Source organism: Ictalurus furcatus, chromosome 23, assembly GCF_023375685.1.
Source record: "Ictalurus furcatus strain D&B chromosome 23, Billie_1.0, whole genome shotgun sequence".
NCBI lineage: Eukaryota > Metazoa > Chordata > Actinopteri > Siluriformes > Ictaluridae > Ictalurus > Ictalurus furcatus.
Genome location: NC_071277.1, coordinates 20476433 through 20504285, shown reverse-complemented (window position 1 = coordinate 20504285; position 27853 = coordinate 20476433). Strand labels below are relative to the sequence as shown.

At 44.5% G+C, this 27853-nt stretch overlaps 3 protein-coding genes across 16 annotated transcripts; 1 reads left to right on the top strand and 2 right to left on the bottom strand.

The window, feature by feature from the left end:
* Positions 1 to 114: 114 nt before the first annotated feature.
* mtdhb (metadherin b) lies at positions 115 to 8251 on the bottom strand. Of its 2 annotated transcripts, none has more exons than XM_053611077.1 (13): positions 8160 to 8251; positions 7012 to 7339; positions 6647 to 6760; positions 5396 to 5480; positions 4731 to 5159; positions 3972 to 4103; positions 3393 to 3452; positions 1998 to 2072; positions 1500 to 1603; positions 1247 to 1366; positions 1094 to 1162; positions 843 to 933; positions 115 to 666 (listed from the first exon to the last, which is right to left on the bottom strand). In XM_053611077.1, exons 2-13 carry the CDS (start codon positions 7321 to 7323, stop codon positions 599 to 601), a joined length of 1659 nt encoding a protein of 552 aa, XP_053467052.1. In that variant the 5' UTR covers positions 7324 to 7339; positions 8160 to 8251; the 3' UTR covers positions 115 to 598. The 2 variants fall into 2 exon arrangements, with proteins under 2 accessions (XP_053467052.1, XP_053467053.1); XM_053611078.1 differs by lacking the exon at positions 8160 to 8251 and adding an exon at positions 8055 to 8073.
* Positions 7744 to 19036, top strand: cep85 (centrosomal protein 85). Of its 12 annotated transcripts, none has more exons than XM_053611067.1 (15): positions 7744 to 7765; positions 9453 to 9503; positions 10385 to 10510; positions 11802 to 12391; positions 12603 to 12696; positions 12782 to 12899; positions 13033 to 13150; positions 13982 to 14167; positions 14267 to 14419; positions 14576 to 14730; positions 15364 to 15481; positions 15640 to 15690; positions 15907 to 16014; positions 16389 to 16599; positions 16833 to 19036. In XM_053611067.1, exons 2-15 carry the CDS (start codon positions 9464 to 9466, stop codon positions 16991 to 16993), a joined length of 2229 nt encoding a protein of 742 aa, XP_053467042.1. In that variant the 5' UTR covers positions 7744 to 7765; positions 9453 to 9463; the 3' UTR covers positions 16994 to 19036. The 12 variants fall into 12 exon arrangements, with proteins under 12 accessions (XP_053467042.1, XP_053467044.1, XP_053467041.1 ...); XM_053611069.1 differs by lacking the exon at positions 7744 to 7765 and adding an exon at positions 8231 to 8343 and having other exon boundaries at positions 11805 to 12391; XM_053611066.1 differs by lacking the exon at positions 7744 to 7765 and adding an exon at positions 8231 to 8343.
* Positions 18201 to 27828, bottom strand: ubxn11 (UBX domain protein 11). Of its 2 annotated transcripts, none has more exons than XM_053611079.1 (13): positions 27384 to 27828; positions 27129 to 27286; positions 26896 to 26996; positions 26407 to 26452; positions 25717 to 25799; positions 25156 to 25252; positions 24230 to 24465; positions 22526 to 22603; positions 22102 to 22228; positions 21606 to 21709; positions 21020 to 21090; positions 20225 to 20356; positions 18201 to 20112 (listed from the first exon to the last, which is right to left on the bottom strand). In XM_053611079.1, exons 1-13 carry the CDS (start codon positions 27443 to 27445, stop codon positions 19968 to 19970), a joined length of 1440 nt encoding a protein of 479 aa, XP_053467054.1. In that variant the 5' UTR covers positions 27446 to 27828; the 3' UTR covers positions 18201 to 19967. The 2 variants fall into 2 exon arrangements, with proteins under 2 accessions (XP_053467054.1, XP_053467055.1); XM_053611080.1 differs by having other exon boundaries at positions 24230 to 24444.
* Between the last annotated feature and the right edge of the window lie 25 nt (positions 27829 to 27853).

Below are 27853 nucleotides of genomic sequence, written 5' to 3'. Positions count from 1 at the left end.
TAAATGAGATGTCAGTTTTACATGAACTTTTACCTGCGTAGCGCCACCACTTTCCAAAACTAACACCGCAAAAACCTGACACGGACTCCATCTGGAGACGAGGGAGACATCGTGGACGTTTTATTTATTTATTTTTTTTCCTGAAATGTTCTCAATTCAAAACAAAACAGGATCTCATCAGATTCACTACAGAATTATAAATCAATCTACAGCAGTCAAAAACAGGAAAAAAGACATTGTATTCGTGTACATCAGGCATGTGCTGCGTATCGGTGAACCGAACGTCACGATATTTAGCATCGAAGACAATTTAGCGTTTAAAGAGGTGAAAGTCTCATACTTTTCTAATGTCTGAATCTCAGGATGTTATCGTTAACCGTGATAATGTTACTGGAGTATCGCGATGTGAAGTGATGATCAGCACACGCCTGATGTACAGCACACCCACAGGACTGATATGTTACACTGTGCGCTGTCCGAATGCACGGAGACTCGTTCTCACGTCAGCGCGCCAATCCGCCCGAAGCACGACTCGTGGTCTCTCTGAAATCCTGGACGTTTGCATATCGACGTTTCTTCCTGAAATCCGCCCTCGCGCTCATGTTTCTCGCCGCACCTTCTTCTTCTTCACCTGTTTCGGGGATTCCCAGCTCTCCTCGGGTTTCTCTGGCGGAGACAAGACGAGAAGATGGTCAGAGGTCGTGCTAGCAAGGCTAACGTCACAGATTAGCATTAGCATGAAGAATGCCCATCGTTACGGGTACACTTTCTACCCTGCTCCCTCTATAGGGCACTACACACAACACGGGCAGCCATTTTGGATTTTCCGTCTGCTGACTCACTCTGGGTGGGCGGAGCTGTGCTTTTGGGCGGAGCATCAGGTTCGGTGGGTGGTTTCAGCGGGACTCGAGGTGAAACCACGATTTCTGGCTCCTACACACACACACACACACACACACAGAAGTAAAGTTTAGCGTCTTTAACGTTGCACTAGAGCTACAATGCTAACGTTGCTAACAATAAATGAAACCCTATGACCACCAGTTTAGCATTGTGGACTAAACTCGTTAAATTAAAAATGTAAAGGGCTTACTTTTATGATTTTAGGCAAAATGTTCCCTGCAGTGTTCTGGTCTTTAGCCACGCCCACTTCCACCTCCACCTGTCAATCAATAATGCACTGTTCATTTATGAATTTATTGCTGCAGCGCTTACAGATGGTGTGTGTTTGTGGGCGGAGCTTCACCTGAGCAGCACTTCCAGCCTCCTCCGCTTTCTTCTTTTTCTTCTTCTTCTTCTTGGCTTTGCTGCTTCCCGGAGCCGCAGGTTCGTCTTTGTCCTTCTCCAGATCGGAGTCCTGTGTGAACTGGATTAAAAGGAAACCACAACTCTCACTACGCTACACCGAGAACCCTGTGAAATAGTGCACTATGTAAGTGGAACTCCTAATGTGTGTTTGTCGGGTGTGGTTTTTATTTCCCTGTGATTTTAAAACTGACCTGAGGCTCGTCGGGAGAAACGGCACCACCTGCTGGATCATCGTAATTCCCCCACTCCTCACACGGGGCACAGTAGTCCGACGCTGGGTCTGCAGAACCGCTGTCTACACACACACACACACACAGCAAACGTTACACCACTTTCACATTACGGTACTAAAATGTGCAAAATTGAAACGTTTTATAAAGTTAAACATTGTTTATTGACCCGAGGAGTCACTTCCTGCGATGCTTGGTTTAAGCAGTAGCGTTTATGGATTATTTTTATATTTATTTTAAAAACAAACAAACTTGACATGAATGTCCTTTCCTCCTTGCTGTAAACGGTAATAATAAATAAATAAATAAATAAACACTTAACGTTAAGATATTTGGTAAATTCTGTGCATATAGGCTTAACATTAAAATATTAAGCTTTAGATTTAAAATAAAGGATTCTTGTTATTTATTATACCATATTATTATTATTATTATTATTATTATTATTATTGCACTCACTAGGTCCAGACCATTCGTCATCTACTGGGACGGGGCACGCCCAGGATCGCTCAGGAACAACCTGCTCTCCTACACCTATATACACACACACACACACACACACACAGAGACACAGAAGGAGGAGGGGATATAATTGTTTCAGGTCTTAGAATAATTATTTCAGCAAATTTTTACTAAACTTTAACAACTTGCAACCTGAACATCCGAGCAACTCAACACTTCGCAGAACGCAGCGTGACAGAGCTGCACTTTATGTGAGAAATCTAAACGCAATCTTCTAATCCTGATACTGGAACTTCCCAAGTGGTCATTTCACACCGCAACACTGTCAGCGTCCACCGGGGGAGCTGCAGCACACAGCTTTAACGCCACTGACCCAGGGGAAGAAACTGTCAACGGCTGCGTCCCAATATCCCTACTACCATACTCTACTACCCCACGCTGCACCACCACCCCGCTCTACTACCCCCCGCTGCACCACCACCCCGCTCTACTACCCCACCACCCCACTCTACTACCCCACCACCCCACTCTACTACCCCGCACTGCACCACCACCCCGCTCTACTACCCCGCACTGCACCACCACCCCACTCTACTACCCCACGCTGCACCACCACCCCGCTCTACTACCCCCCGCTGCACCACCACCCCGCTCTACTACCCCACCACCCCACTCTACTACCCCGCACTGCACCACCCCACTCTACTACCCCGCACTGCACCACCACCCCGCTCTACTACCCCACCACCCCACTCTACTACCCCACACTGCACCACCACCCCGCTCTACTACCCCGCACTGCACCACCACCCCGCTCTACTACCCCGCACTGCACCACCACCCCGCTCTACTACCCCACGCTGCACCACCACCCCGCTCTACTACCCCCCGCTGCACCACCACCCCGCTCTACTACCCCACCACCCCACTCTACTACCCCGCACTGCACCACCACCCCACTCTACTACCCCACCACCCTGCTCTACTACCCCGCACTGCACCACCACCCCGCTCTACTACCCCACGCTACACCACCACCACCCCGCTCTACTACCCCACGCTGCACCACCACCCCACTCTACTACCCCACCACCCCGCTCTACTACCCCACTGCTACCCCACCACCCCGCTCTACTACCCAGCACTACTACCCCACGCTGCACCACCACCCCGCTCTACTACCCCACGCTGTACCACCACCCCGCTCTACTACCCCGCACTGCACCACCACCCCGCTCTACTGCTGAATGTGTCACAGTACACGATTTTGGATGCATGGCAGTGTGTCCAGTTTCCCCTCATCCTGTGGCAGTTATCTACCTTAAAATATAATTATAATATAGTCAGAGAAGACTAATAAATAATTATAATATTTTATTTGATGTCTCCTACCTGCAGTCATTTCGTGGAGGGAGACGGGAATGTGAGAACCATCCACGATCATCCACGAGCCTTAAACAAAAATACATTTCATTCCCTTTAACTTTTATACACACTCAGGTTTATGGAATAGAACACTGCTAGTTACTGTTACCTGAAGGTGATTATTTTCCTAAAACAGCACTTTCCTGAGAGTTTTATTCCTCTTACACCACAGGGACTCACCAACAACTACACATCCGTACTTATTAACGAACGACAGCTCATACTTTTATCCGTTTATAGTTACTTCCTGTTCTCACTTACATTATAGCAGCTATAATCACTCCATCCCTCTCTTTATTCCCTCTCTTTATTTTGTTACCGAGAAACCACAGTGTAAACTCCACCGTCCTGAAGATGTCCGAAAACTTAGTTACAGCTTTACCTTTGCTGTACACGTCCCTGTGAACGAGCCGTTACTATAGAAACGATAAGCTATTAGAACGAGCGCGTTAATATAAACCTGCGCTACTGTCAAAGCCGCTGTTATAGAGAATTAATCAACACCTCCTGACCAATCACAGTGCAGGATTCTGAGGTGTGCTTTACCCTCCATGTCCTGAGGCCAGACGGACGGTTCGGACTTCACGCTGTTCCAGGTCTGTGTGTGAGGAGGCACCGACACGCCCAGATCCCAGGATCCTGATCCGTTCACGGCCATCACGTCCCACGCATGAGACACTGAGGAGCGTGCGCGCACACGCACACACACACACACACACACACACACACAGTTTACTATGATGGTCTGATGTCATATATAGCGTAAAAGTTTACTGAAATCTCATATTCCACTGTAATTTTATCTTAGTGTTACATCACATCACCTTTAATTCACATCTGTAATAAAACAGATGTTGCGGGTTAAAACGTGTCGTTTATAAACAACCTCCTCGTCAATGAGACGATGAAACGTGCTCGATAGTTACTAGTTTTCACCGAAGCTCAGAGGCTAACGCTGCTAACAAGTAATCGGAGTATATATCCTCCAGTTTAGCGTGACTTGTTGGGGGTGTGGCCTAATCTGTGGAGGCGGGGCTCGTGCTTTGGCAGCGATTGAGACGAATGAGGTCTCTGAGGTAGACATGGGAACGGTTTGATACCCGGAATGAATATCGGGGGAAAATAAAACAAAATGGTGGATCAGATATCGGAGGAAAAAACAAAGGAAGGGATTCGATCCGATCCTGTACGGATTACGGATTCGGATTCGGAAAAGGTTTATTTTGGAACCAAGACTTGATTGTATGATGTGTATGCTACTAGCCGTGATGGTGAACGTTCAGACCAGGCTACGACGGAGCTTACGTTCTACTGGTGGAGGAGCCTGCTGGGTTCTCTGACTGTTCTTCTGAGCTTTAGGCACAGGAGCATTGTTGGACTTGGTGTTTTTGGGGGAGATCTTGGTGTTGGTGGTGGTGGTGTTGGACGTCTTGGTGTTGGTGGTGGTAGTGGTGGAGGTCTTGGTGTTGTTGGTAGTGGTGTTAGAGGTCTTGGTGTTGGTGGTGTTGGTGTTGGAGCTCTTGGTGTTGGTGGTGGTTTTGCTGGAGGTCTTGGAGGTTACAGATGGTGCTAGGATGATTTTGGCTTCCTCCACAGCGGGCGCGTGGTGTTCCGTGTTCGCGGCGTTAGCACCGGGCTCCGTTCCTCCGGGACTCCCCGATTCGTCTCCTGCTCCTTTATCCTTCCTCCGCTGCTGTCGCTTCTCACGGTGACTCACTTTAGTCTCCCAAGTTCCTGCGGAAGCATACACGCTTACACCACCCAATATGCTCACCGTCGTCATGGTTACATGTACCTAGCTAACACAGCCGGATCTGAAAGAGAGCGACAGTAACTAGCCTGAAGTTACCCGACACTTGTTAGTTCGCTTTTCGCCAAGTTCCGTACCCAAGCTCAGTCAGAAGCGAGCGAGAATCTGCAACCAAACAAACATGACGTGACAAAATGGAGCCCTGAACAGACATCGTTACCTTCCTCCGGCTCTTTGCGCACCGACGTGGACGGAGACTTCGTTTCCTTCACTGCCGCTTTCGCCTTCTTCTTGTTCTTCTTTCCCTAAAAACGAGACGTGCATGTGATGTGACTTATTAAAAACTCCTCCTTCTCCTCTTTAGCGGTCACCTCCTGAGTCGTTTCAGGAATCACAAAGGGGCAGGGCTTATTAACAGTTAACAATTTAGCCTGCATCAGTTAGGGGGAGGAGCTCATTTCAGGGCCAGAAATCAAGAAATTGATGCAGAATCAGTTTTTCTAAAATTATACATGTAGATCTGTAGTTAAACAAGTTATTTATTCAGGAATTACAATAGATTCATTTAAATATTTACATCACTACAAGTTTTAATAATATTTAACTTTTTAGCCAGATAAAGTTAGCTTAAGTCGTGTTAATTAATTAATTAATTCCTTCATTAAGTGTTAATTATTCATTCATTCTGAGCAGCACATCGGTGAATATGGTCTGGAGGTTATTTCATTCCTATACGTAGCTCCCTACATAATCGTCACTAATTAGGATGTAGAAGCTTTTATATAAGATTTATACTTAAACCTTATACCTGTTGCTGAAATACGTCTTTAATTTGGATATAGAGCGCACTGTATGGGAAGTGCAGCGTGTTTCTCTCCACACCAGCAGGGGGCAGAGTGACGTGCGATTTGCAAAACAGTTTCTATGCAAATTGAAAATTTATGATGACGGAATAAATCGAAAAATCCAAATGCATTTATGACGTCCCTTCAGTTCTCCATTTGCAACTTTAGCTCCTACCTGCAACTACAACTGAACACAAGCGTGGTTTCATCTTCTCCCGTCACGTACAACCTCTCATTACACGAGACGTCAGGAAGAACAATGACACTTGGAAGGAAGTAAGACGTCTCTGTTGAGTGAGCGTTCGAAGCTAGTATGGTTAATCAGCTAATCTAACCTGAGAACGAAGACGTAAAATCGCACAATGATTCGATTTTGACGCCGTGTGTTATTTAATTCGCTTTTTTAAAACGGTCAGCTGTGGAATGTATATACTGTACAGCTACTACTGCTTCTCACAGACAGACCACGCCCACAAACGACACAACAGCCGTTTGTGTAAATGAAGGGTTTGGGAAATATTAACCAGAGGTGTCTGGTGGCTCCGACCCTCCCCAAAACCAAACATAATAATGTCATTGTGAAGTCACACTCTCTATTTACTTTTTTTTTTGCCCTGACTGTATACCTTATCACTTTTACCCCCAGCTGGATCTGGACTCTCGCTCTGGTTCTGGTTCTGTGCCTCCGCCGGCTTCGGTTCCTCCTCCAGGTCGACCGCCAGGCCGTTCCTCTGCACTTTCTACAACACAATCGCACTCACAAGTTCAACATCCTGCCATGAGGAATAAGAAACTATATCTATATCCGTGACTTAATTGAGCTGTTTGTGCACTACATAGTGGCTTTAACATCCTGTGTAGGGATTTATAAACTCAATAGGAAACATTTTTTTTATTAAATATATCATATAAAGACAGCTCCTAAACACTGAGCAATGTAAACAAATATCTGACAATGAGTCATGTGAGATACGAGGATGAAGATCAGGACCTTATCTCCTCCTCTCTTTCTGCTCCTCTTCTTAACCTCCTCGGATTTGGGTTTGGAGGTCTTCCCGGCCTCGGGTGCGACTTTCTCGGCGGGATTTTTCGAGAAGCACCGGCAGACGAAGAACCAGAGGAGCGCGGCGAGCAGGAGGCCGAGTCCCGCCGCCACACACGCGAGGAGCCCCGGCGGAAGCAGCTCCGCTTTCAGCCCCACATCCACCCCGAGCTCCGCGTGCAGGAGGAGCAGGCCGGAGGAGAGCAGCTCTTTCAGATACACGTCCATCCGCTCCGCCGCCTCTCGCCACTCCAGCGCCATTTCACACGCTCACGAACTTCAATTAAAACATAATTAAATCAATGATTATGATAATAATACTAATAACTATCGATTTTTCAGAATCGGCCGAGAGCTGCTCTGCGGAACTGCTCTAAGGATTCCTCTTCTTCTTCCTCCTCCTCTTCCTCCTCCTATTCTTCTTCGCCGTTATTTTTACGTCACTGTTCTTCGCTGAACGGAAATGCGTCCTGCGCAACAGCGCCCCCACTGGATAACCTCAGAACTACACGCTTAAAACGCTTTAAAATAAATATATTTTATTTTAATCGCTTTATTTTTCTTTCTACTCCAAATTAAAAAAACGTTGTCTGAGTCTTTCTATTCAAATAAACAACAGGAAACTGTCCAGGATAAAATGACTGTTTAGTTGAGCAAAAAAACACTAAAACGCTCAAACACGAAAGCGTCAACAAAGCCAGGGGTGAGTCTCGATTCAATCAACCACTTCGAGTCTATACACAGTTAAATTTACTGAAAATATACGACATGTATTTACACAAACGTATGTGCACCCCTTACCATCACACAAAGCTTGAAGCACACAGTCGTATATAATGTCTTTGTATGCTGTAGCATTATATTTCTAACTCAGTAAACGAAGTACTTTTATGCATGTTGTTTTCAGCCCTACACATTCCTCAGCTAGCAGGGTTTTTTTTTCGCTTTTCGGTTCGTTTAATTATTTGCAGCGAGAAAACAAACAAACTAACCAAAAGAATCGATTTCAGTCAGTCGGATGCGGATTTAATAGGTGTGGAAAGCACACTACGACTTTGTTCCGTTAGCGAAGGATAATGGGTCGATTTGGGACTTACCCACCAACACGTAGAACGGCGCGAGCGTTGGAAAACTCTCCTTTTCGTCTCTTCCGGTTTGAACAAACAAACAAACGGCGTGAGAGAGAGAGAGAGACACACACACACACACACACACGGAGACACGGAGACACGGTTTGTGTTCGTCTACCGTCGATTATTTTATTAATCTTGTGATGTGCAGGTATGTTGTGTTTCTATTATTATTATTCATATTATTCTTATTATTCTTATTCTTATTCACAGCGCGGTAATAGGTCATTGTTGCTAGCCCGGTCTATAACTAGCTTCCTGAAGCTAATCATCTATATTTGTATGTAATTAGCGAGATGAGATGATTGGAGTGTTATTTTCAGAAGTATAGATGAGTTCATAAAGTAAAAAAAGAAACAGCAGACACTCCTGCAGCCCGGGTTCTAACCACACACACACACACACACACACACACACACACTCTCTCACTCTCTCTCTCTCTCTCACACACGCACACTCTCTCTCTCTCACACTCTCTCTCACACACACTCTCTCTCTCACACTCTCTCTCTCTCTCACACTCTCTCTCTCTCTCACACACTCTCTCTCTCTCACACACATACTCTCTCTCACACACACACACACTCTCTCCCTCACTCACACACACACACTCTCTCTCTCACACACACACACACACACACACTAGCTGGGTTTGATTTGAGTTGGTTATATTTAAAGGGTCACATTTGCATTTTGACCTAAAAAACTGTAAATAACCAAAAATCTTGTGTAGAATGTAAACAGTTGCCTGTATAACTGTATAATTTCCAGGTCTGTGTATAAAGCTAATAAAACTCCGATCCTGTTCTCCATCTATCACTAAATGTTTTCCATCCATCTAGGGCTGTGAGATTATGACGAAAATATCACATTTCTGCGATGTGTATAACGGTATATAATTGAAGTAAATAACCGTCAGCAGAACAGTAGTAAAATAAAAAGGTAAACTGTCTTTGATGTACTTTCCTTTAATGTCTACAAACATAAAGATTCATTTTTAAAAAATGACTTCAAATCAACAGCATCTGTTCGCTACCATTTAATCTGTAATTATTAAAAACCTAAAGAAAAATACGTCACCGTACCATCCATCTGTCCATCACTATACGTTTTCTTCCCGTCCATCCGTCACAGCCGCGATGATGTAATGCTAATATGCTATCGCTACGTGCCCTCAGAAAATAACTTCAAGAAACCAGTCCTGATCTACCTGCACTCGTGTAATCGCTAACACTAACCCGTCTTCTGTTCCCCCTGCAGCTGAATCCGAAATGACGACGTCCCCGAGATACCCGAGCTCCAGACCGACAGGTAAATCTCTGCACCCGAGTCCGAGGGACTCTCACCCGAGTCCGGTGTTATCCGCGTATCTCTCTGATCCCCTGAAGCAGTATAACCCACCACGACCGCTCCACTTCACTCCCCCGAGGTCCGCTGGATGTCTTCCTTCCTCCATCTCCTCTAAACCCCGACTGAACATCCTCACTAAGCATCTTCACTAAAGATGAAAGTTTTGGCACCCTTAGCTGTCTCTGCTATCAAGTGAACGTTTGCACATGTTTTGTGCAAGGTGCCAATAATTTTAGCGTGGACTGCACGCCATTAAATGGTGTGTAGGGATCGTTGTGCACTCCATGTTTAAATATAAGTGCACTTCTTAGTGTACAGGACACTGTAGTTCCAGTAGAAAGTAGTGCACTTATAAAGCTAAGACGGAGTTGAATAGATAAATAAGTGTCTAACAGACACTGAATATGGTGGACGTTGTTTTCTGTACACTGTCTAGTGCACTCGGTTTAACAGCTCGGATTAATCTTCCTGCTCTCTGTGTAAGTGCACTACATAGGGAATGAAAGAGCCTTTAAACCAAACTGTAGCTTTACTGGGCGGCCATCTTGGATTCAGAGTGTCTGAAATGACCCCTACACCCTATCTAGTGTTTAATAGGTGTCTGGAATTTTAGCAATTTACCCCTTAAATAAGTGCACACTACCTTACCTGGCTTGGGTATGAAATGACCCCTACACCTTTATTTTGGTTTCCAGTAGGGGAGGTATTTGGGACACAGCCCCAAGACCTAAAATAAGTGAAGTGCCTAGGGTATGAAATGGCCCCTGCACCCGTGTTCAGTAGGGAGGTATTTGGGACACAGCCCCGAGGCAGTGTTATTTCCTGTTTCCTGTGTGTCACAGTCGGGAAGCCGGATGTGGAATTCCAGACGCCGGCCGTGTCGGAGAAGTTCCAGGGCCGATTCGGATGGAGGCCGAGAGCTGAGAGCGAGACGGATGCTGGAGCGAAGACCACAGACAGCACGGAGGGTGAGACGGAAATCTGACCTCAAATGCAAAAAAAAAAAAAAACCACACGCAGAACGACTTCGTAAAATCCAACGTGCCGTATTTTCATTCGTTTACTGGCACCTGGCAACCCAGTCTCGTAAATGTGTGTATAGTGTGTGTGTGTAGTGTGTTTGTGTGTGTGTGTAGTGTGTTTGTGTGTGTGTGTGTACAGACCAGAGTGCAGTGAGAGGTGTGAGCTGTAACATGAAGCTCCTCTATAAATAAACGTAACCTTTGTGTGGCTCTCAGAGAAACATCAGCGGCGACTCAGCAACAGTGCGCTCGGGCCGAGTGTGTGTGTGAGTGTGTGTGTGTGAGTGTGTGTGTGAGTGTGTGTGTGTGTGTGAGTGTGTGTGTGAGTGTGTGTGTGAGTGTGTGTGTGAGTGTGTGTGTGAGTGTGTGTGAGTGTGTGTGAGTGTGTGTGAGTGTGTGTGAGTGTGTGTGAGTTCTGAAGGACAGAGTGGGTTTAACAGCAGCGTGATGTGGAAGTAAAATCTGTTGGTGTTTGTGTGTCTGGAGTCCAGGTGAGTTTTGGTGGTTATTATTATTTATTTTTCTTTCCCCTGTTTGATTTGTTTATTTACTTACATAACCACAAAAGTATTAACTATTTTTACTTGTTGTTCATTCTTTTTTTGTTTATTTATTACCTGTGTTATGTATTTATTTATATTTGTGTATTGATTTGTTTATTTACGTGTTTTATTGTTTATTTGTTTACTTGAGCTGTTTAATTAATGCTTTTAAATTTTGACTCGTGCTTGTTTGGAAAATATTTGCAACATTTGTGTAGCTTGCATACTGACTGTTTGTTTGTTTGTTTGTTTATTTATTTGGACTACGAGGCTAATGTTGCTAACAAGTAATAGAAGCCCATGGCCTCCAGTTTAGCATCTGACATAATGTAGACCTTCTGTTTCAGTTACACACACTATGCTAATCTCCCTCTCTCCCTCTCCCCCCCTCTCTCTCCCTCTCTCCCTCTCTCCCTCTCCCTCTCCCTCTCTCTCCCTCTCTCCCTCTCCCTCTCTCTCTCTCCCTCTCCCTCTCCCTCTCCCTCTCTCTCCCTCTCCCCCTCTCCCTCTCTCTCTCTCTCCCTCTCCCTCTCCCTCTCTCTCCCCCTCTCCCTCTCTCCCTCTCTCTCTGTCTCTCTCGCTCCCTCTCTCTCTCCCTCTCCATCTCTCCCCCCTCTCCCCCTCTCCCTCTCCCTCCCTCTCTCTCTCTCTCTCTCTCTCTCCCTCTCCATCTCCCCCCCCCCTCTCTCTCTCAGCAGAATTGTGCAGTCCGTCCTTCCAGCCGATCCGGAGTCAGATTCCGATCCCCACCGCTCATGTCATGCCCTCCACGGCCCACAGTCCTTTGCAGCGACCCACAGACTCCCGCTCCAGCTCCTCCGGCTCCAGATCGTCCCTCTGTAAATCCGCATCGTCCCCGAATCTGGAGGCGCAGGACGGGGGTGGAGTCAAACAGGACTGCCTGAGTCGCTACCGCAGCCTCGTCAACGGGTTAGACCACTCGCTGTTCCCCGGAGCGGACCACAACCACACCCGGCTGGACGAGGGGCAGGGCTTCGACACGCCCCCCGTGGAGCCGACTCTGAACCAGTCCGGGCTGCTCGGGGGATTCGGACCCGACGTCAGGATGAAGCTCCACATGACCGGGCTCGGAGATGGCGCCGAATATCGGGCCGATGCCTTCCGTAACGCTTTGGATCAGACGTATAAGGTGTTGCCCGAAGCCAGAACAGGAATTCCGTCCGCCTCGGAGTCGTACGGCAAAGCGAAGGCACATCCGGGTGAAAACATGGCCGACTGGCAGCAGAAATTCGAGAGTCTGCGAATGCAGGTGGAGCACATGCAGGTGAGAGAAGGCAGCTCAGGTACACCTGTCCGTCTGTATCTTATTCAACAGAGGTGAGGGAACGACTCTTTATAGCTGCTGTAACGTAAACGAGAACTTGTTTAACGGTAAGATTAAACGTAACTCGTTCTTTTAATGAAGAGAAACTGTAATCGGTGGTAAAATGCTGTAGTGTCAGAGGAATAAAACACTTGGGGATGTGCTGTTGTAGGAAAATAATCAACTTTGGAGTGGTGACAGTGACTCCGCTTCATCACACCAGCCTGTAGTTGATGATTTTCCTCTAAATGCACAACACACACAGTGTAAGTGATTGTTACTTAACTTAACTTCATTTAAACATAATGAATGTCTAAAATGAACCCCCCCCCCCAACGTTGTAGTTATTAGGGAGCGGTCAGTACTCGTCTCCGTATCCGGCTCCTCTGCTGTCTGAAAGCGGGAAATGGGAGGCGGTGATGAAGGCCAACGAGAGTCTGCTGAAGGAGAAGGAGCTCATCATTGACAGGTATTTACACACACACACACACACACACACACTTGGGTTTGTTTCCTCCAGCAGTGAAATCCTGTATGGACTGGTCAGTAATATTTCTACAGCAGTGATGGGTGTGTTGATTAGTTTGTTGTTGTTGTTGTAGGCAGAAGCAGCAGCTGTATCAGCTCGAGCAGCGTCTCAGAGAGAGCGAGTTACAGATCCACGGAGCTCTGATAGGACGAGGAGCGCCGTTCACTGACGTCTGTCTGCTCAGACTGCAGGTCTCTCATACGGCCCCATCTCCAGCTGTGTAGCATGTTTATTATTATTATTATTATTATTATTCTATTTCATCTTAAAGACCTTAATCGTGCGTGCCCGACACAGCTCATTTGCATGTAACGACGCCCACAAAACTCCATAAAAGGTCAAGTGTGCAGAGAACAGGGAGCACGAAATGAGCGATCAGAGTAAAGGCTGAAAAACAGACCTGGAAGTTATTTTGACTCGCCTACACACACTACCGGTCAAAAGTTTGTGGACACTCGTCTGAAATGTTTCTCATGATCGTTAAAACCCTTTCGATCTGAAGGTGTGTGATTAAATGTGTGAAATCGGTGTCTGGAATATAATCGTGCCGACGGATTCATTTCTTTCGTTAGAAAGCTAACATTTTATTTACCAAAAAAATGTTTTTTAAACGTACGACTCGGAGAGAAATATCCTGAAGGGCAGGTGATGAGTGTGCAGCGTCGGTGGGAACTCCTTTAATACTGTTTAAAACGCATCTCAGGGGAATTCCTCAAGAGATCCGGTGAGAAAATGCCGAGAATACTTTTCTGGAAAACGCGCGTCTACTTTGAAGATGCTAAAATATTAAATTATTTTGAATTATTTAAGATTTTCTAATCACAACATAATTCCCATAGTTCCATTTGTGTTACTCCAGAGTTTTAATGACTTTATTATTATTATTCTAAAATGTGGGGGAAAATAATAAAAATAAAGAATGAGTGTGTTTAAACTTTTGACTGGTCAATATAAATATATAATAATAATATTAATAATAAGCGAGCGCTAAATCCTCAGTTTTTTTTAAACGTACTTGTCAGGAGGCGCAGCGCGAGAACGCTTTCCTTCGCGCCCAGTTTGCCGAGCGCAGCGACTCGTTTGCTCAGGAGAAGCTGGAGGCGGACCGGCGTCTGGGAGCCGTGGAGGCGGAGACTCAGCGTCTGAGCGAGAGTCTGAAGGAGAGCGCGGAGAAACACGTCGAGGAACTGAAAAAGCAGGAGGAGAGAGTGAGCACCGACGGCAAAACACAGTCACTACAGGTACCACAGAGCGTTAAACGTGGTGTGCAGTACAAATCTGCGTGTGTGTGTGTGTGTGTGTTGAAGATCCGTAACCGAGACAAGCACATCACCAACCTGAAGAAGAAATGTCAGAAGGAGGCGGAGCAGAACCGAGAGAAACAGCAGCGCATCGAGACGCTGGAGCGTTACCTGGCCGACCTTCCCACCATGGAGGACTACCAGAGCCAGAGGAAACGGGTACGAGCAGACTTCACCTGTATGCAACACACACACACAGTTTAAATACGGTTCCTGTACCACCGGTCTGTAACATGAAACCATGTAATTGAATCAGTTGAAAGCTATGGTGACTGGAGCTTACTATTTTTTTGTGTGTGTGTGTGGGGGGGGTAGCTGGAGGCAGCAGAGCAGAAGGTGGATGAGCTGCAGGGATTGGTGGAGGAGCTGGAGGCTCAGCTGAAGGAGGTGCGAGCAGCCAATCGCGCTAAAGACGGACAACTGGAGGAACAAAACCACAGAGAGAGGGAGCTGCTCGCTACAGTCACTAGGTACACACACGCAAGCACGCAAGCACGCAAGCACGTGCGCGTTTCTACAGTCCACTGTTGTAGCAAGAACATTATTTATTCCAAACCTGTGTGGAAAATAAAGCGTTCGTCAGCTGATCCATGTATTTTTGGTTTTTTTTTGTAATTTGAATAATTAACCTGAGATTGTGTTAGAAGTGTTACAGCATCAGCAATGAGCCAGTCAGGTTACAGTATATTGCTTTTATTTATTTGTTTTTTATTTACTGTTGTCCTTTAAAGTTTTGGACTGGATTTCTATTCATCTAGCACTTTTAATTATGATTATTATTATTAGTAGTAGTAGTAGTAGTAGTATTCATATGCAAATACAAACCACATAACTTTAGAAATTTTACAGAGGAAAAGGGGGCGTGGCCACATATGAGGCGGGGTGTGTAGGTTTGTGGGTGTTTCCTAATCGCATATTCATTAAGCCTTAGCATGTCTGTGCTCTTTTATGGGCTCTGATGACACGTTTGTGGTTATTGTAATAAAAACGCACGCAGTGTTTACTACAAGAATACGAAGAGCACACGACGCAGAGAGATGAACGAGGACCGGTGTGTGTGTGTGTGTGTGTGTGTGTGTGTGTGTGTGTGTGTGTGTGAGAAGCCTGCAGGCCCGAGTGCAGGAGGGGTTGGACGATGGAGCTCGGTTGCCGTCTCTGGACGTTGAGAAGCTCCGTGAGGAAAACGCCTCTCTGAAAGAAGAGCAGCAGAAACTCAGAAAGGTAAAAGTTGTGCAGGATCAATAACGGCGTTTCACACACGAGGATTTCTTTATTCTCAGAACATAAACTGGCAGAAGTTAAAGAAGGCAGCGCTGGAGTGCGGCGCGAGACGTTATCGAGCATTAGCGGTGACTCTTGAATGAAATCTGACGTTTCAGGTTATCGAGAAGCAGCTGAGGATGACGGAGCAGCTCGGCTCGCAGATCAGGGTGTGTAGATAAACCGTTACTTCATCCAAACATGCTAACGTTGCTAATGGTCAATAAATAGATAAAAGGTCAAGGGGTCAACTAGCTGACATTTTTGCTAAAAGGCTTTATTGTAGATGTCACAGTATTAATTGAACTCTTGAATGCTGGTGTGAAAGTCCTCTTGTGTTTATTGTGTGTGTGTGTGTGTGTGTGTGTGTGTGTGTGTTTCCTCAGAGTGTGCAGCAGCAGCTAGCGGAGGAGGAGAGCAGCGGTCAGGCTCTGAGAGACGAGCTGAACTCGAAAGATCAGCAGCTGCTGCAGTTACGCTCGGCTGTGAAGGAGGTGACGTTTGAAACTTGTTGTTTCTGTGTTTGTGTAATTACCGCAGGCTGCCTTTAGGAGGCAGTAGAGTCATTCATTTTATATTTAAAATTGTATATTATATTGTAATGCGAGAAACTGGCAGGTCTTTCAGTACTACATTATCACCAGCATAACTATAACGTACATGTCCATGACCGCTGGAGCAGCTCCTACCGTAAATACACTAATAAATGGGCAAGTTTCTGATCAGCTAACGCACTAATACTGTAACGTGAATTGATTAATAACATAATTTATTTATATTATTATCAATGTTTTACTAATTCTCGTATAACGTTAGTTGGTCCGACGGATCTTGAGAAAGTGTTTGGTTTTTTGTGTGTGTGTTTCAGCTGTCTGCACAGAACCAGGAGCTGATGGAGCAGAGTGTGTGTCTGCGTGAGCGTCTGCAGGCCGAGTCGAGTGTGTGTGATGTGCGACTCGCTCAGCAGCTGCTCGATGAAATGGCGTCGTGTCTGTCTGACCTGCGCTCCCTCTGCAGCGTCCTCACACACACCGCACACGGCCGAGACCCCAACCTGTCCCTGCTGCTGGGGATCACCGGTGAGTACACATACACACACACACACACAGACACACACACACACACACACTCCAAGTAGTGGTGTGTGAAAGCAGCTAGGTAAATAATAGACATAAATATATTTATATTATTAATAATATAACAATAGCTATATAGTTAACAATAGTTTTTTTTTTTAGGAGTAACTAGAAATCAGTGGTGTGTGTGTGTGTGTGTGTGTGTGTGTGTGTGTGTGTGTGTGTGTGTGTTCCAGCCCCTGCTGTATCGGAGGCGTGTGATGATTGGCGAAATCCTGCAGTTCTACAGAAGAAACTCCAGGAGGCGCTGCAGCTGAGACGAGACGTGGAGGACCTGCGGAACACCGTGTCGGACCGCTACGCCCAGGACATGGGGGAGAACTGCACCACACAGTAACGCAGAACCCACAGAACCCGAACTGCTCCACACAAGAACTGGCAGAAACCCAGAAGAGTTTATAGAAGAACTGGCAGAACCAGAGCTCCAACCTACAGTATAAAAACTGAAACTAACGAGAACCAGGAGAACGTGTGGAACCTAACCCCAGACTGAATTCATTACTTTTTTTTTTTTCTTCCTCGCTCTAGAAGGGCTAACGAAGCTAATGCTAATAACACTACACTACTATTTTTCTATAAAAGACTTTATATTATTCTTTTTCTAACGTCTTCGGAACCCTGAGGTTCTTTGTGCAGCAGAAACAGTGTTGTTAAACGCTAACGTTCCTGCGTGTTCAGGAACGAACGTGATGTGGTTGACACTCAACTGATGATATTTTAAACGTTGTTGTTTTTTTTGTTTTTTTCTTCGCTACAGTAACACACGAGGTGTGACGGACCTGCCGTTATTTGAGACGGTGGCGTTTGTAGTCGAGGCCGATTAAATGCTCCCTGCCCTCATCTCTGCTCGCTCACTCGTCTAACGACCAGAGAGCGACACCCGCGTCTGTAATTACAGGCGGAGAACCTTCCATTAAAACCTCGTTTATGAACACTATGCACACTATCCGGAAACTCGTTACTTTTCCTTAGAACATTCCGTCACCTTTATAGAACACTTTACAGAGACGACACTAGTACAGAGATGGGGCTTCACTCGAGTGATTCACTGATTTGATTCTTTTCAACTTCAGCGAGTTGATTCATTTATTCAGTTCACCGCTCACAAACGAATCCTGAAACATCAACACTACAAATCTCTAGAAGAACCCGAGTTCACATCCCTAAAAATTAAAAAATAAAGAGAAACATTTTTAAGTTCATATGCAGTGTTTTGATTCGGTCATGCTTATGAACCGACTCACTGAACTGAATCGTTCAAAAGAGCCATTTAGATTTGCTTACAAGAATCATCTCAAAAGAATCCCTCGTCACTCGATCGGTAGATTTAAAGATGCTCGCTGTATACGATACGTATCATTTTTGCGAGATTTAAGTCTGCGTAAGAACTCGGAAGTTAACGTGCACTACTAAAACCTTTTCAAAAAGGGAAAAGAAATACAGTTTTAATGGTTTTCAGTTCAGTGATTTTTAAATAGTTACAAAATGTTGATAAAATTAGTCAAATAAGAACCAGGAAGCAAATTTATATACTGTTTTTTAAAAAAAAAAAAAAAAAAAAAATTTAATAAAAGCTATAAACGATGATCGCCGGTGATCTTCAGTCTGTGTGACTGTAGTGAATTCTTTCCGACTCTGTTCTTCTCCAGATGATGGCGTAATATTCTCAGAAAACAAAAACAACAAACGACTTGCGCAATGACTCAATCCCGTCATCATCCTCCTATTTCTCAATATTCGTAAGATATTGTTGCGCGATTAATACAGATTGTGATCACTTTCCAACGTGAGCGAATGAACGTGGTCATTATATTTATATTTATTGGATGTCAGAGTAAACAACCTGCGCAGAACATGGCGTGTTTCCGTAGCCTCCAGTTCAGCATGCTAACGGCGTGTGTGTAAATGAGATGATGAGAGGCACGCGGTCGCCTCCACGCGCGAGCTTTGGAATGATGTGTACATTTGGGTTGAAGTTTTTTTCCTTTGCGTGTAGTTACAGTCGTTGTAAATAACTCGAGGACGGAACTAAAAAACCGTGGTGTGTGTCGTGAAAATATCTTTCCACTCTGTGTCCGTGCGAGTGTTGTCTTTTCTTCCCGTGATGTCTGACGCGTTTGGCAGCGCGATCAGCACGGTTTGAGTTTCTGCTTTTCTTTCTTCGTTCACCGTGTGATGAAGGCTTTAGTTTCATATTTCAGACAGGAGAAATGACTTTGTACTTTTCTTCCCCCAGAGAGTCTTCCAGATGTTGTTCACAGTTCAGTACTGTAAGCGTTCATTTCCCCGGCCAGTGAGCCTCCGCCTCGCCCTGACGCTAAAATAAAAGTGTTTGTTCGTTCATGACTTTTTAAGAAATAAAGGTTTTTCTCTCAGACGACGACGGAACTGTGGTTGATTTTACAGAAACGGAGGAAAGCGGCAGAACCTGCACACACTCTTAGACGGCGCGGGTCACGATGCTTTGCGCTAATACGGGCTCAGAGATGCGTTTGATTGGTCAGTTCAGGAGGTGCTTGTCAGAGGAAGTGACATCATTCACCAAATCTAAGCTTTCCAAGAGATGTTAGGTAAGATTTGGAAGATCTTAAATTCATGAGAGGGTTAACTTGAACAGTGCTGTGTGCTGGTGTGGAGCAAAAGTAATGAAGTGTGTGTGTGTGTGTGTGTGTGTGTGTGTGTGTGTGTTTGTGTGTGTGTGTGTCGCACTACATGCGTGCTGAATGTCAGGGTGATGAAGTTACTATCCCAAAGTTGATTATTTTCCTTCATAAGTGTTTTATTCCTCTTCTGCTTCAGCAGTTTGCCGACATTTGCTACCGTTTTATTTATTAATGTTCGACACGTCGTACTTTTTATCCGTTTATAGTTACATTTTAATGTTCCTTCCAAACCACAAAGAACTCCCCTGTCCCGAAGATGTCTGAAACGCTGGCACTGGAGACTCCTTCCATAAACGTTAACGAGAATCCGCTGTGCACGTCCCTGTGACCCAGCTGTTACTATGGAAACGATGATGAGCGCGTTAATAAAAACCTGTTACTGATCAGAGCTGCTGTTCTACAGGATTAATCAGCACCTCCTCTTCTGACCAATCACGATCCAGAACTCGGCAGCGCATCAACATGATTTATGGCAAACTAATAACTGAGAGAAAACGATGTTTTTTTATAAAGTTTGAGGTAAAGATATAAAATTGTACTCCCAGTATGTTTGGAAATGCAGCGTGTCTGTGTGTAGATCTATCTGTACTCGCCGCTGATTGGCTGGGAAGGCGCGGTGTTTGATTCGGCTTTTTGCGTATTGCATTTCTATGATGTCACTGGTGGGCGGGGCCTCAACAGCAAGGCGGCGTTGGGTGTCAGACCGCACTGTAGAAGTGTTTGGTCATCGTCGCTATGGTAACGCTGATGCAGGAACGCGCTGATGATGTCATAGGGAGGTCCTCTACTGCCTCTGTGGTGATGGGATAGACAAGAACAACTTACACACTGATGAAAGACTTTATGCACACACACACACACACACACACACACACACACACACTGGCTCAGTGAGGCGGCTTCACCTGTGAGTGTCCAGGTATCGGCGTAAATGTCCGATAGTCTCAGAGCAGAACATTTTCAAAATAAACGTCTTCTCTCCGTCCTCGGATTTCACTCGCAGGCTGGAGATCTCCGACACTTCGTCACACTCCGGTCTAAACACACACACACACACACACACACACACACACATTCCACAGTGGTGCTGAATTCTGGATTGTGATTGGTCAGAAGGTGGCTCGGACAGTAGCGCAGCTCCACATCACTGATATTAATGCGCTCGTTCTGATATGTTATCGTTTCTATAGTAACGGCTCATTCACACGGACGCTGATGTGGAGAAGCGCTCTGTAATTTATTTAACATTTAACAAAGTTTACGCTTCCTTGTGGTTTCTCAGTAACGATGTAATGAGAGGGAGAATAGAGAGAGAGAGAGAGAGAGAGAGAGAGAGAATAGAGAGAGAGAACAGAGAGAGGGATGGTGAGGGAGCGAGTGTTTATAGCTGCTATAGCGTAAGCGAGAACAGGAACTCACTCGTTTCAGGGTACGTTACATGTAACTATAAACGGATAAAAAGTATAACATGTTCTTTAATAAATAAAAAGATGTAATAGTGGGTAAATTGCAGTGGTGTGAAAGGAATAAACCGCTTAGGGGCGTGCTGTTAGGAGAATAATCCCCTTTAACGGGTAAGTGTAGTAACAGTGACTCTGAGTAAGGAGTAGAATTCTGACGCGCTCGCTCCTGCAGTTTTTAAAGTCATGTATAATAAACGTTTCATCGCGATCGGGTCATAAATGATGACGAGAGATTACCTTTCTCTCAGAGTCTGTAACGCAGGTGTTTCTATTACGCTCAGTCCACCACTCTCAGCACCGTCACAACCCTACACACACACACACACACACACACACACACACACACACACACACACACACACACATGACGTATATCATGTCTTTATAATATATAATATACAGACAGTATAAATGATTGTGTATTATGATCAATTCTATTTTAATTTCTAAGACAGAGACAGATTGTAAACTTCGCTGCATGTATAAAACTTTTCAGTGTCGCCCGGTAATTTGCATACCGGACCGTGATTGGTTCAGGTATTTCGTGACACCACAAACTGAGCTCTCATATATAGCTCCGCCCCCGAATCAGTTTTAAACTCAAGAACAAATAAGAGTGAGTTTATATCACGGACTCACAGATAAATGAAAAGGCTGTGATGTGTAATCGATCCCAGCATGCACCTGGCTCCTCAGGGTGTTAATTAGGGCATATTCTTACTCAAATAAATCAAATCAAATCTTTCGCTGTGTGTGTGTGTGTGTGTGTGTGTGTGTGTGTGTGTGTGTGTGTGCGTGCATGTGTGTGTGTCGCTGCTGTGACCTGCAGATGGTGTTTGAGTGACGAGCGAATGTTGATCACGTTTCCTCCTTTCACCACACGCTCCGGGAGTTTATTCAGGAACTGCTGCATCGATAACTTCCTGTCTGAGCACACACACACACACACACACACACACACACACACACACACACACACACACACACACACTGCTCATAAAGATGATCTACTAAAATAATAAAACTTCAGAAAGTCATAATGTACCAGACCCGACACGCGGGAACAGTCTCAAAAAAATTCATTATTTAAGAATTCAGTACAAATACACACCGTGTAATAACATTTATGTCTAAAATCAACAGTAAATAAAAGAATTAGAGACAAATGAAAATGGATCATAATCTAATAACAGAAAATAAAAAATTATTAAAAATAAATATATTGATAAAATCTAGGTCTATACATTTATTTTAGAAAAATATATTTGAATAAATCTTCGTGTGTGTAAGATGTGTGTAAGATGTGTGTTTATTCAGACCTGGTACACAGCTGTGTGTTTTACTCGCTTCCTGTCTGTAACGCATCACTTCCTGTTCTGACCCTCCAACTGTGTGACCTTTCCCTGGAAACTCCGCCCTGAAATCCTCCTCCCGCCTGTCATCCACCTGCCCACACGTTTACACACAAATACACTGTTACACCACACACACACACACACACACACACACACACACACACACTCACACACTGTACACCTGAGTTAATAATGCTAATGAAACTGGCTCAAAGTCTCTCACTTTCTCTCTCTCTCTCTCACACACACACACACACACACACACACACACACACACACACACACACACTCACACACTGTACACCTGAGTTAATAATGCTAATGAAACTGGCTCAAAGTCTCTCACTTTCTCTCTCTCTCTCTCTCTCTCACACACACACACACACACCTGAAAGAGCACACCATGAGGAAACCTGTCCTTCAGCTCAGTGGGAAAAAATCCATCCATCAGGTCCTGAAGGAATCTCTGAGACGAGAACGAGAGAAGGAACGACAGACGGTCAGTAACGAGGAGATGAACACGTCTGACTCACAGTCTGAAAATTCTTCAAAAAACTAAATAAGAAAATAAAGAACAGAAAAAATTCCACTCTAAAATCGACTTCATTTCAATTCAATTTCGTTACAAAATGCTAAAAAACAAGCAAAGAAAACCAAACTAAAATCATTTAAATGTGTTAAATGTGAACATGCTCATGAATATAAACATACAAATCATACAAAACAAAATAAACAAACAAACAATAAGAATTTAAATAACAATTTGTAAATGTTTTTTAAATATGCCATAAACATAATCAATAATTTAATTGTCTTAATAAATAAATAAATAAATAATACATGAAAATATAAAATGAAACAATAGAAAAATCTAATTGAATAAATATGACTGATGATGATATTAACACAAATGTCTTAAAAATAGAAATATAAAGCTGTGTGTGTGTGTGTGTGTGTGTGTGTAACCTGCGTGTGGGGTTCTGTGTAGGGTCTGAAGGGGCCGTGTGTGTGTGTGTGTGTGTGTGTGTGTGTGTGTGTGTAACCTGCGTGTGGGGTTCTGTGTAGGGTCTGAAGGGGCCGTGTGTGTGTGTGTGTGTGTGTGTGTGTAACCTGCGTGTGGGGTTCTGTGTAGGGTCTGAAGGGGCCGTGTGTGTGTGTGTGTGTGTGTGTGTGTGTGTGTGTGTGTGTGTGTGTGTGTGTCTAACCTGCGTGTGGGGTTCTGTGTAGGGTCTGAAGGGGCCGTGTGTGTGTGTGTGTGTGTGTGTGTGTGTGTGTGTGTGTGTGTAACCTGCGTGTGGGGTTCTGTGTAGGGTCTGAAGGGGCCGTGTGTGTGTGTGTGTGTGTGTGTGTGTGTGTGTGTGTGTAACCTGCGTGCGGGGTTCTGTGTAGGGTCTGAAGGGGCCGTGTGTGTGTGTGTGTGTGTGTGTGTGTGTGTGTGTGTGTAACCTGCGTGCGGGGTTCTGTGTAGGGTCTGAAGGGGCCGTGTGTGTGTGTGTGTGTGTGTGTGTGTGTGTGTGTGTGTGTGTAACCTGCGTGTGGGGTTCTGTGTAGGGTCTGAAGGGGCCGTGTGTGTGTGTGTGTGTGTGTGTGTGTGTGTGTGTGTAACCTGCGTGTGGGGTTCTGTGTAGGGTCTGAAGGGGCCGTGTGTGTGTGTGTGTGTGTGTGTGTGTGTGTGTGTGTGTGTGTGTGTGTAACCTGCGTGTGGGGTTCTGTGTAGGGTCTGAAGGGGCCGTGTGTGTGTGTGTGTGTGTGTGTGTGTGTGTGTGTGTGTGTGTCTAACCTGCGTGTGGGGTTCTGTGTAGGGTCTGAAGGGGCCGTGTGTGTGTGTGTGTGTGTGTGTGTGTGTGTGTAACCTGCGTGTGGGGTTCTGTGTAGGGTCTGAAGGGGCCGTGTGTGTGTGTGTGTGTGTGTGTGTGTGTGTGTGTGTGTGTGTGTCTAACCTGCGTGTGGGGTTCTGTGTAGGGTCTGAAGGGGCCGTGTGTGTGTGTGTGTGTGTGTGTGTGTGTGTGTAACCTGCGTGTGGGGTTCTGTGTAGGGTCTGAAGGGGCCGTGTGTGTGTGTGTGTGTGTGTGTGTGTGTGTGTGTGTGTAACCTGCGTGTGGGGTTCTGTGTAGGGTCTGAAGGGGCCGTGGAACATCACCATGCCGTTGGAGTAGAGCTGCAGATCTACAGCAGGCTGCTGCGTCAGTTTTGCTCCTCCAGGAACGAAGGTGATGCGAGTTCCTCCTTCTCCTGCGAGAACGTTCAGATCCCGGATGTTCTGCAGCACCAGGTCAAAGTTCACGGAGAAGCTCCTGACCAAAGACCCTCCGGAGAACAGAACACGCCCTACATTCACGTCTCCTTATTAATACGAAGGCTTCCTCCCCAGACTGTGTGTATAATGACTGATAACTCCGTTCATGACATGTCAGAACACGTGCATAAGCCATCACACACACTGTTAATGCTGTTCATTTAAATCAGTAAATATCTGGCCGTTTACAGCATTGTTTAGGACGTATAACAAGAACGGAATGTATTCTTATACAGCACGTCAAAATTGTGTTCATAACATTTATGTAGAAATAAATGGAAAAGAATTTTAAAAAATGTAAATATTAAATTAAAAAAATGAATCTAAAAAATGTAAAATGTATCTAAATCTTATTAAAACAAAAATAATTGATTATAAATTCACTATAATAATAAACACATAGTAAATAATATGATAATATAACAAACAGTATAATATAAATAAATAAATAATACGTGAATAAAGAGTGCTTGTGTTGATTCATGCACGCGCGCCGTCCTGTTGTAAGCTTCGTGGACGCGTAGCTTTTTCACAAACCCTGCTTACACACGTTTTTATGTGCAGAATGTGATTTCTCACGTTTTCACGTGCGTGAGGATGTTCTACGTCCTATAACAGGCTCGAGCGGACTAGTAGGCGTATTAAAGCCAAGCTGTTATAGAAAGTGAATCAACATCTTCTGACTCGTGCTGTGGTGTAAACAAGTTTACATTTTCTGATACCTGGTTGTCGTGACGATTGTTTGGTTTCATCTTCCTCGTCCTCGTCCTCGTCCTCGCCGTCTCCCACCCAGATCATCCCGTAATCCTGCAGAAACTTCTGAACACACAAACCCTCTCTGACCCTCGGTTCACTCTCAGTGAGATTAAACAACTCTGAGTCACTGAGTCACTGAGTCAATGAGATACTGAGTCACTGAGTCACTGAAATACTGAGTCACTGAGTTACTGAGATACTGAGTCACTGAGTCACAGAGTCACTGAGTCAATGAGATACTAAGTCACTGAGATACTGAGTCACTGAGTCACTGAGTCACTGAAATACTGAGTCACTGAGTTACTGAGATACTGAGTCACTGAGTCACTGAGATACTGAGTCACTGAGTCACTGAAATACTGAGTCACTGAGTCACTGAAATACTGAGTCACTGAGATACTGAGTCACTGAGATACTAAGTCACTGAGTCACTGAGTCACAGAGTCACTGAGTCATTGAGTCACTGAGATACTGAGTCACTGAGTCACTGAGATACTGAGTCACTGAGTTACTGGGTTATTCCTCACCTCCATCTCCCAGATCTGCTTCTGCAGCTTGTAGCACTTCCTGTTCACATCCCCTTCATCCTGATTCTCTCTCTGAGCTTTCCCTACACACACACACACACACACACACACAAGAACAAATAAAATCAGCAATAAGATTCATTTACAATAGTGATTAATGATGTTAGTGATTAGTGATGTTAGTGATGTTAGCGATTAGTGATGTTAGCGATTAGCGATGTTAGCGATTAGTGATGTTAGCGATTAGTGATGTTAGCGATTAGCGATGTTAGCGATTAGTGATGTTAGTGATTAGCGATGTTAGTGATTAGCGATGTTAGTGATGTTAGCGATTAGCGATGTTAGTGATGTTAGCGATTAGTGATGTTAGTGATTAGTGATGTTAGTGATTAGCGATTAGTGATGTTAGCGATTAGCGATTAGTGATGTTAGCAATGTTAGTGATTAGCGATTAGTGATGTTAGCGATTAGCGATGTTAGTGATGTTAGCGATTAGCGATGTTAGTGATGTTAGTGATTAGTGATGTTAGCGATTAGCGATGTTAGTGATGTTAGTGATTAGTGATGTTAGTGATTAGCGATGTTAGTGATGTTAGCGATTAGCGATTAGTGATGTTAGCAATGTTAGTGATTAGCGATTAGTGATGTTAGCGATTAGCGATGTTAGCGATTAGCGATGTTAGTGATTACCGTGTAATAGCTTCAGTTTCTCTTCCAGAACCGCGATTCTTCTCGTCTGTTCACAAAAAGAATTAAATTGTAGATGAAGAAGTGATTTTTTAATTTAAACTTATTTATTCACTCATTAGAATACTTTCAAAATACAAAATAAATACAAATAAATGTAAACAAGATGAATAAATCTTTAGGAATATCCGATACATGATAAACAGTGATCATTCAAATGATATTCTCTTTTATTGTTTCGACATAAATCAAAAACTTGTTTTTATTAATGAATTCAAAGTATATATATTTTTTATATTTATTTTAATTTCATTTAGCACAACAAAATGCTTTCTTTTGGATTTCTTTGAAAGTAAGTCATGCTAAGAGCTTAAGGTCACGTCCAGGAGCTAAAGTTTACTTACTACGGGCCACTAGTTTGGACACCTCTGAGCTAAAACAGTGTGTGTGTGTGTGTGTGTGTGTGTGTGTGAGAGAGAGAGAGAGAGAAACCTTCTTGTCGATGTCCAGCGCCTGTGACGTCACCTTTCTCTCTAACTGAGTGAGTTTCTTCATCATGCTGGACATCAGCTCAAAATCAGTGGGTGGAGGCACTGAAACACGTAAACACACACACACACACACACACACACACACACGCACATACGCGCGCACACACAGGGCAACTTGTGATTCTTCACAACTCTCTCATATACAGATATAAAGACAGATTTTCTCCTTCTTACCTTCTTTAGGACTCTTTCTGAGCATGACCTTTGAGCTGAAAGTGTTGAGGCTGTCTGTGACCTCTGACCCTGACTGTCTCTTGGGGAAGAGGTCTCTAAGCAGAGAGGCTTCGTACTCTTCATCGCTCCTCTGCGTCTGATCTCTTCTTCCTCTTTCACTAACAATAAAATATGAAAAAAAAGTCAGGTCAGGTGTGATGATTTACTCTGTGAGTGTCAGTGGGGTGTGAATATTTTTGCACTCTGAATTCTCACCCTTGACTCTGAGGTAGAGGAGCTCGTCTGTTCTTCCTCAGGGTGGAGAGAGGAGAAGTCATTTTATTTGTTTATAAAAGATTAGATTCTGTAAAAAGGAAACATTTACAACAATAATCCTGAAACTTGTAGCTGTGCTCGCGCTCCGCTCCGAGTGGCGTGTGTTTGAAGTCTGTTGTCATGGTAACATGTTTAACCCGTTGTTCTCACATCTGTCCTGCAGGGGGCGACACCGAGCCTCTTCTCCATACATACATTTCAAAACTCAGTGCTAAACCTCAAATACATACATTTCAAAACTCAGTGCTACATTATCAGACATGTCTTCTTAAATGGCGAAGTAAATAAACTTGTTTATCTGCTGTAAACCGTGAATGTTTTTGTATTTAAAAAATAATACAGTTCTCATTATATTTCAGAAATCTCTTCATATCTGTATCTCCATCTATTCATCTCTCCCACCCCTTTTT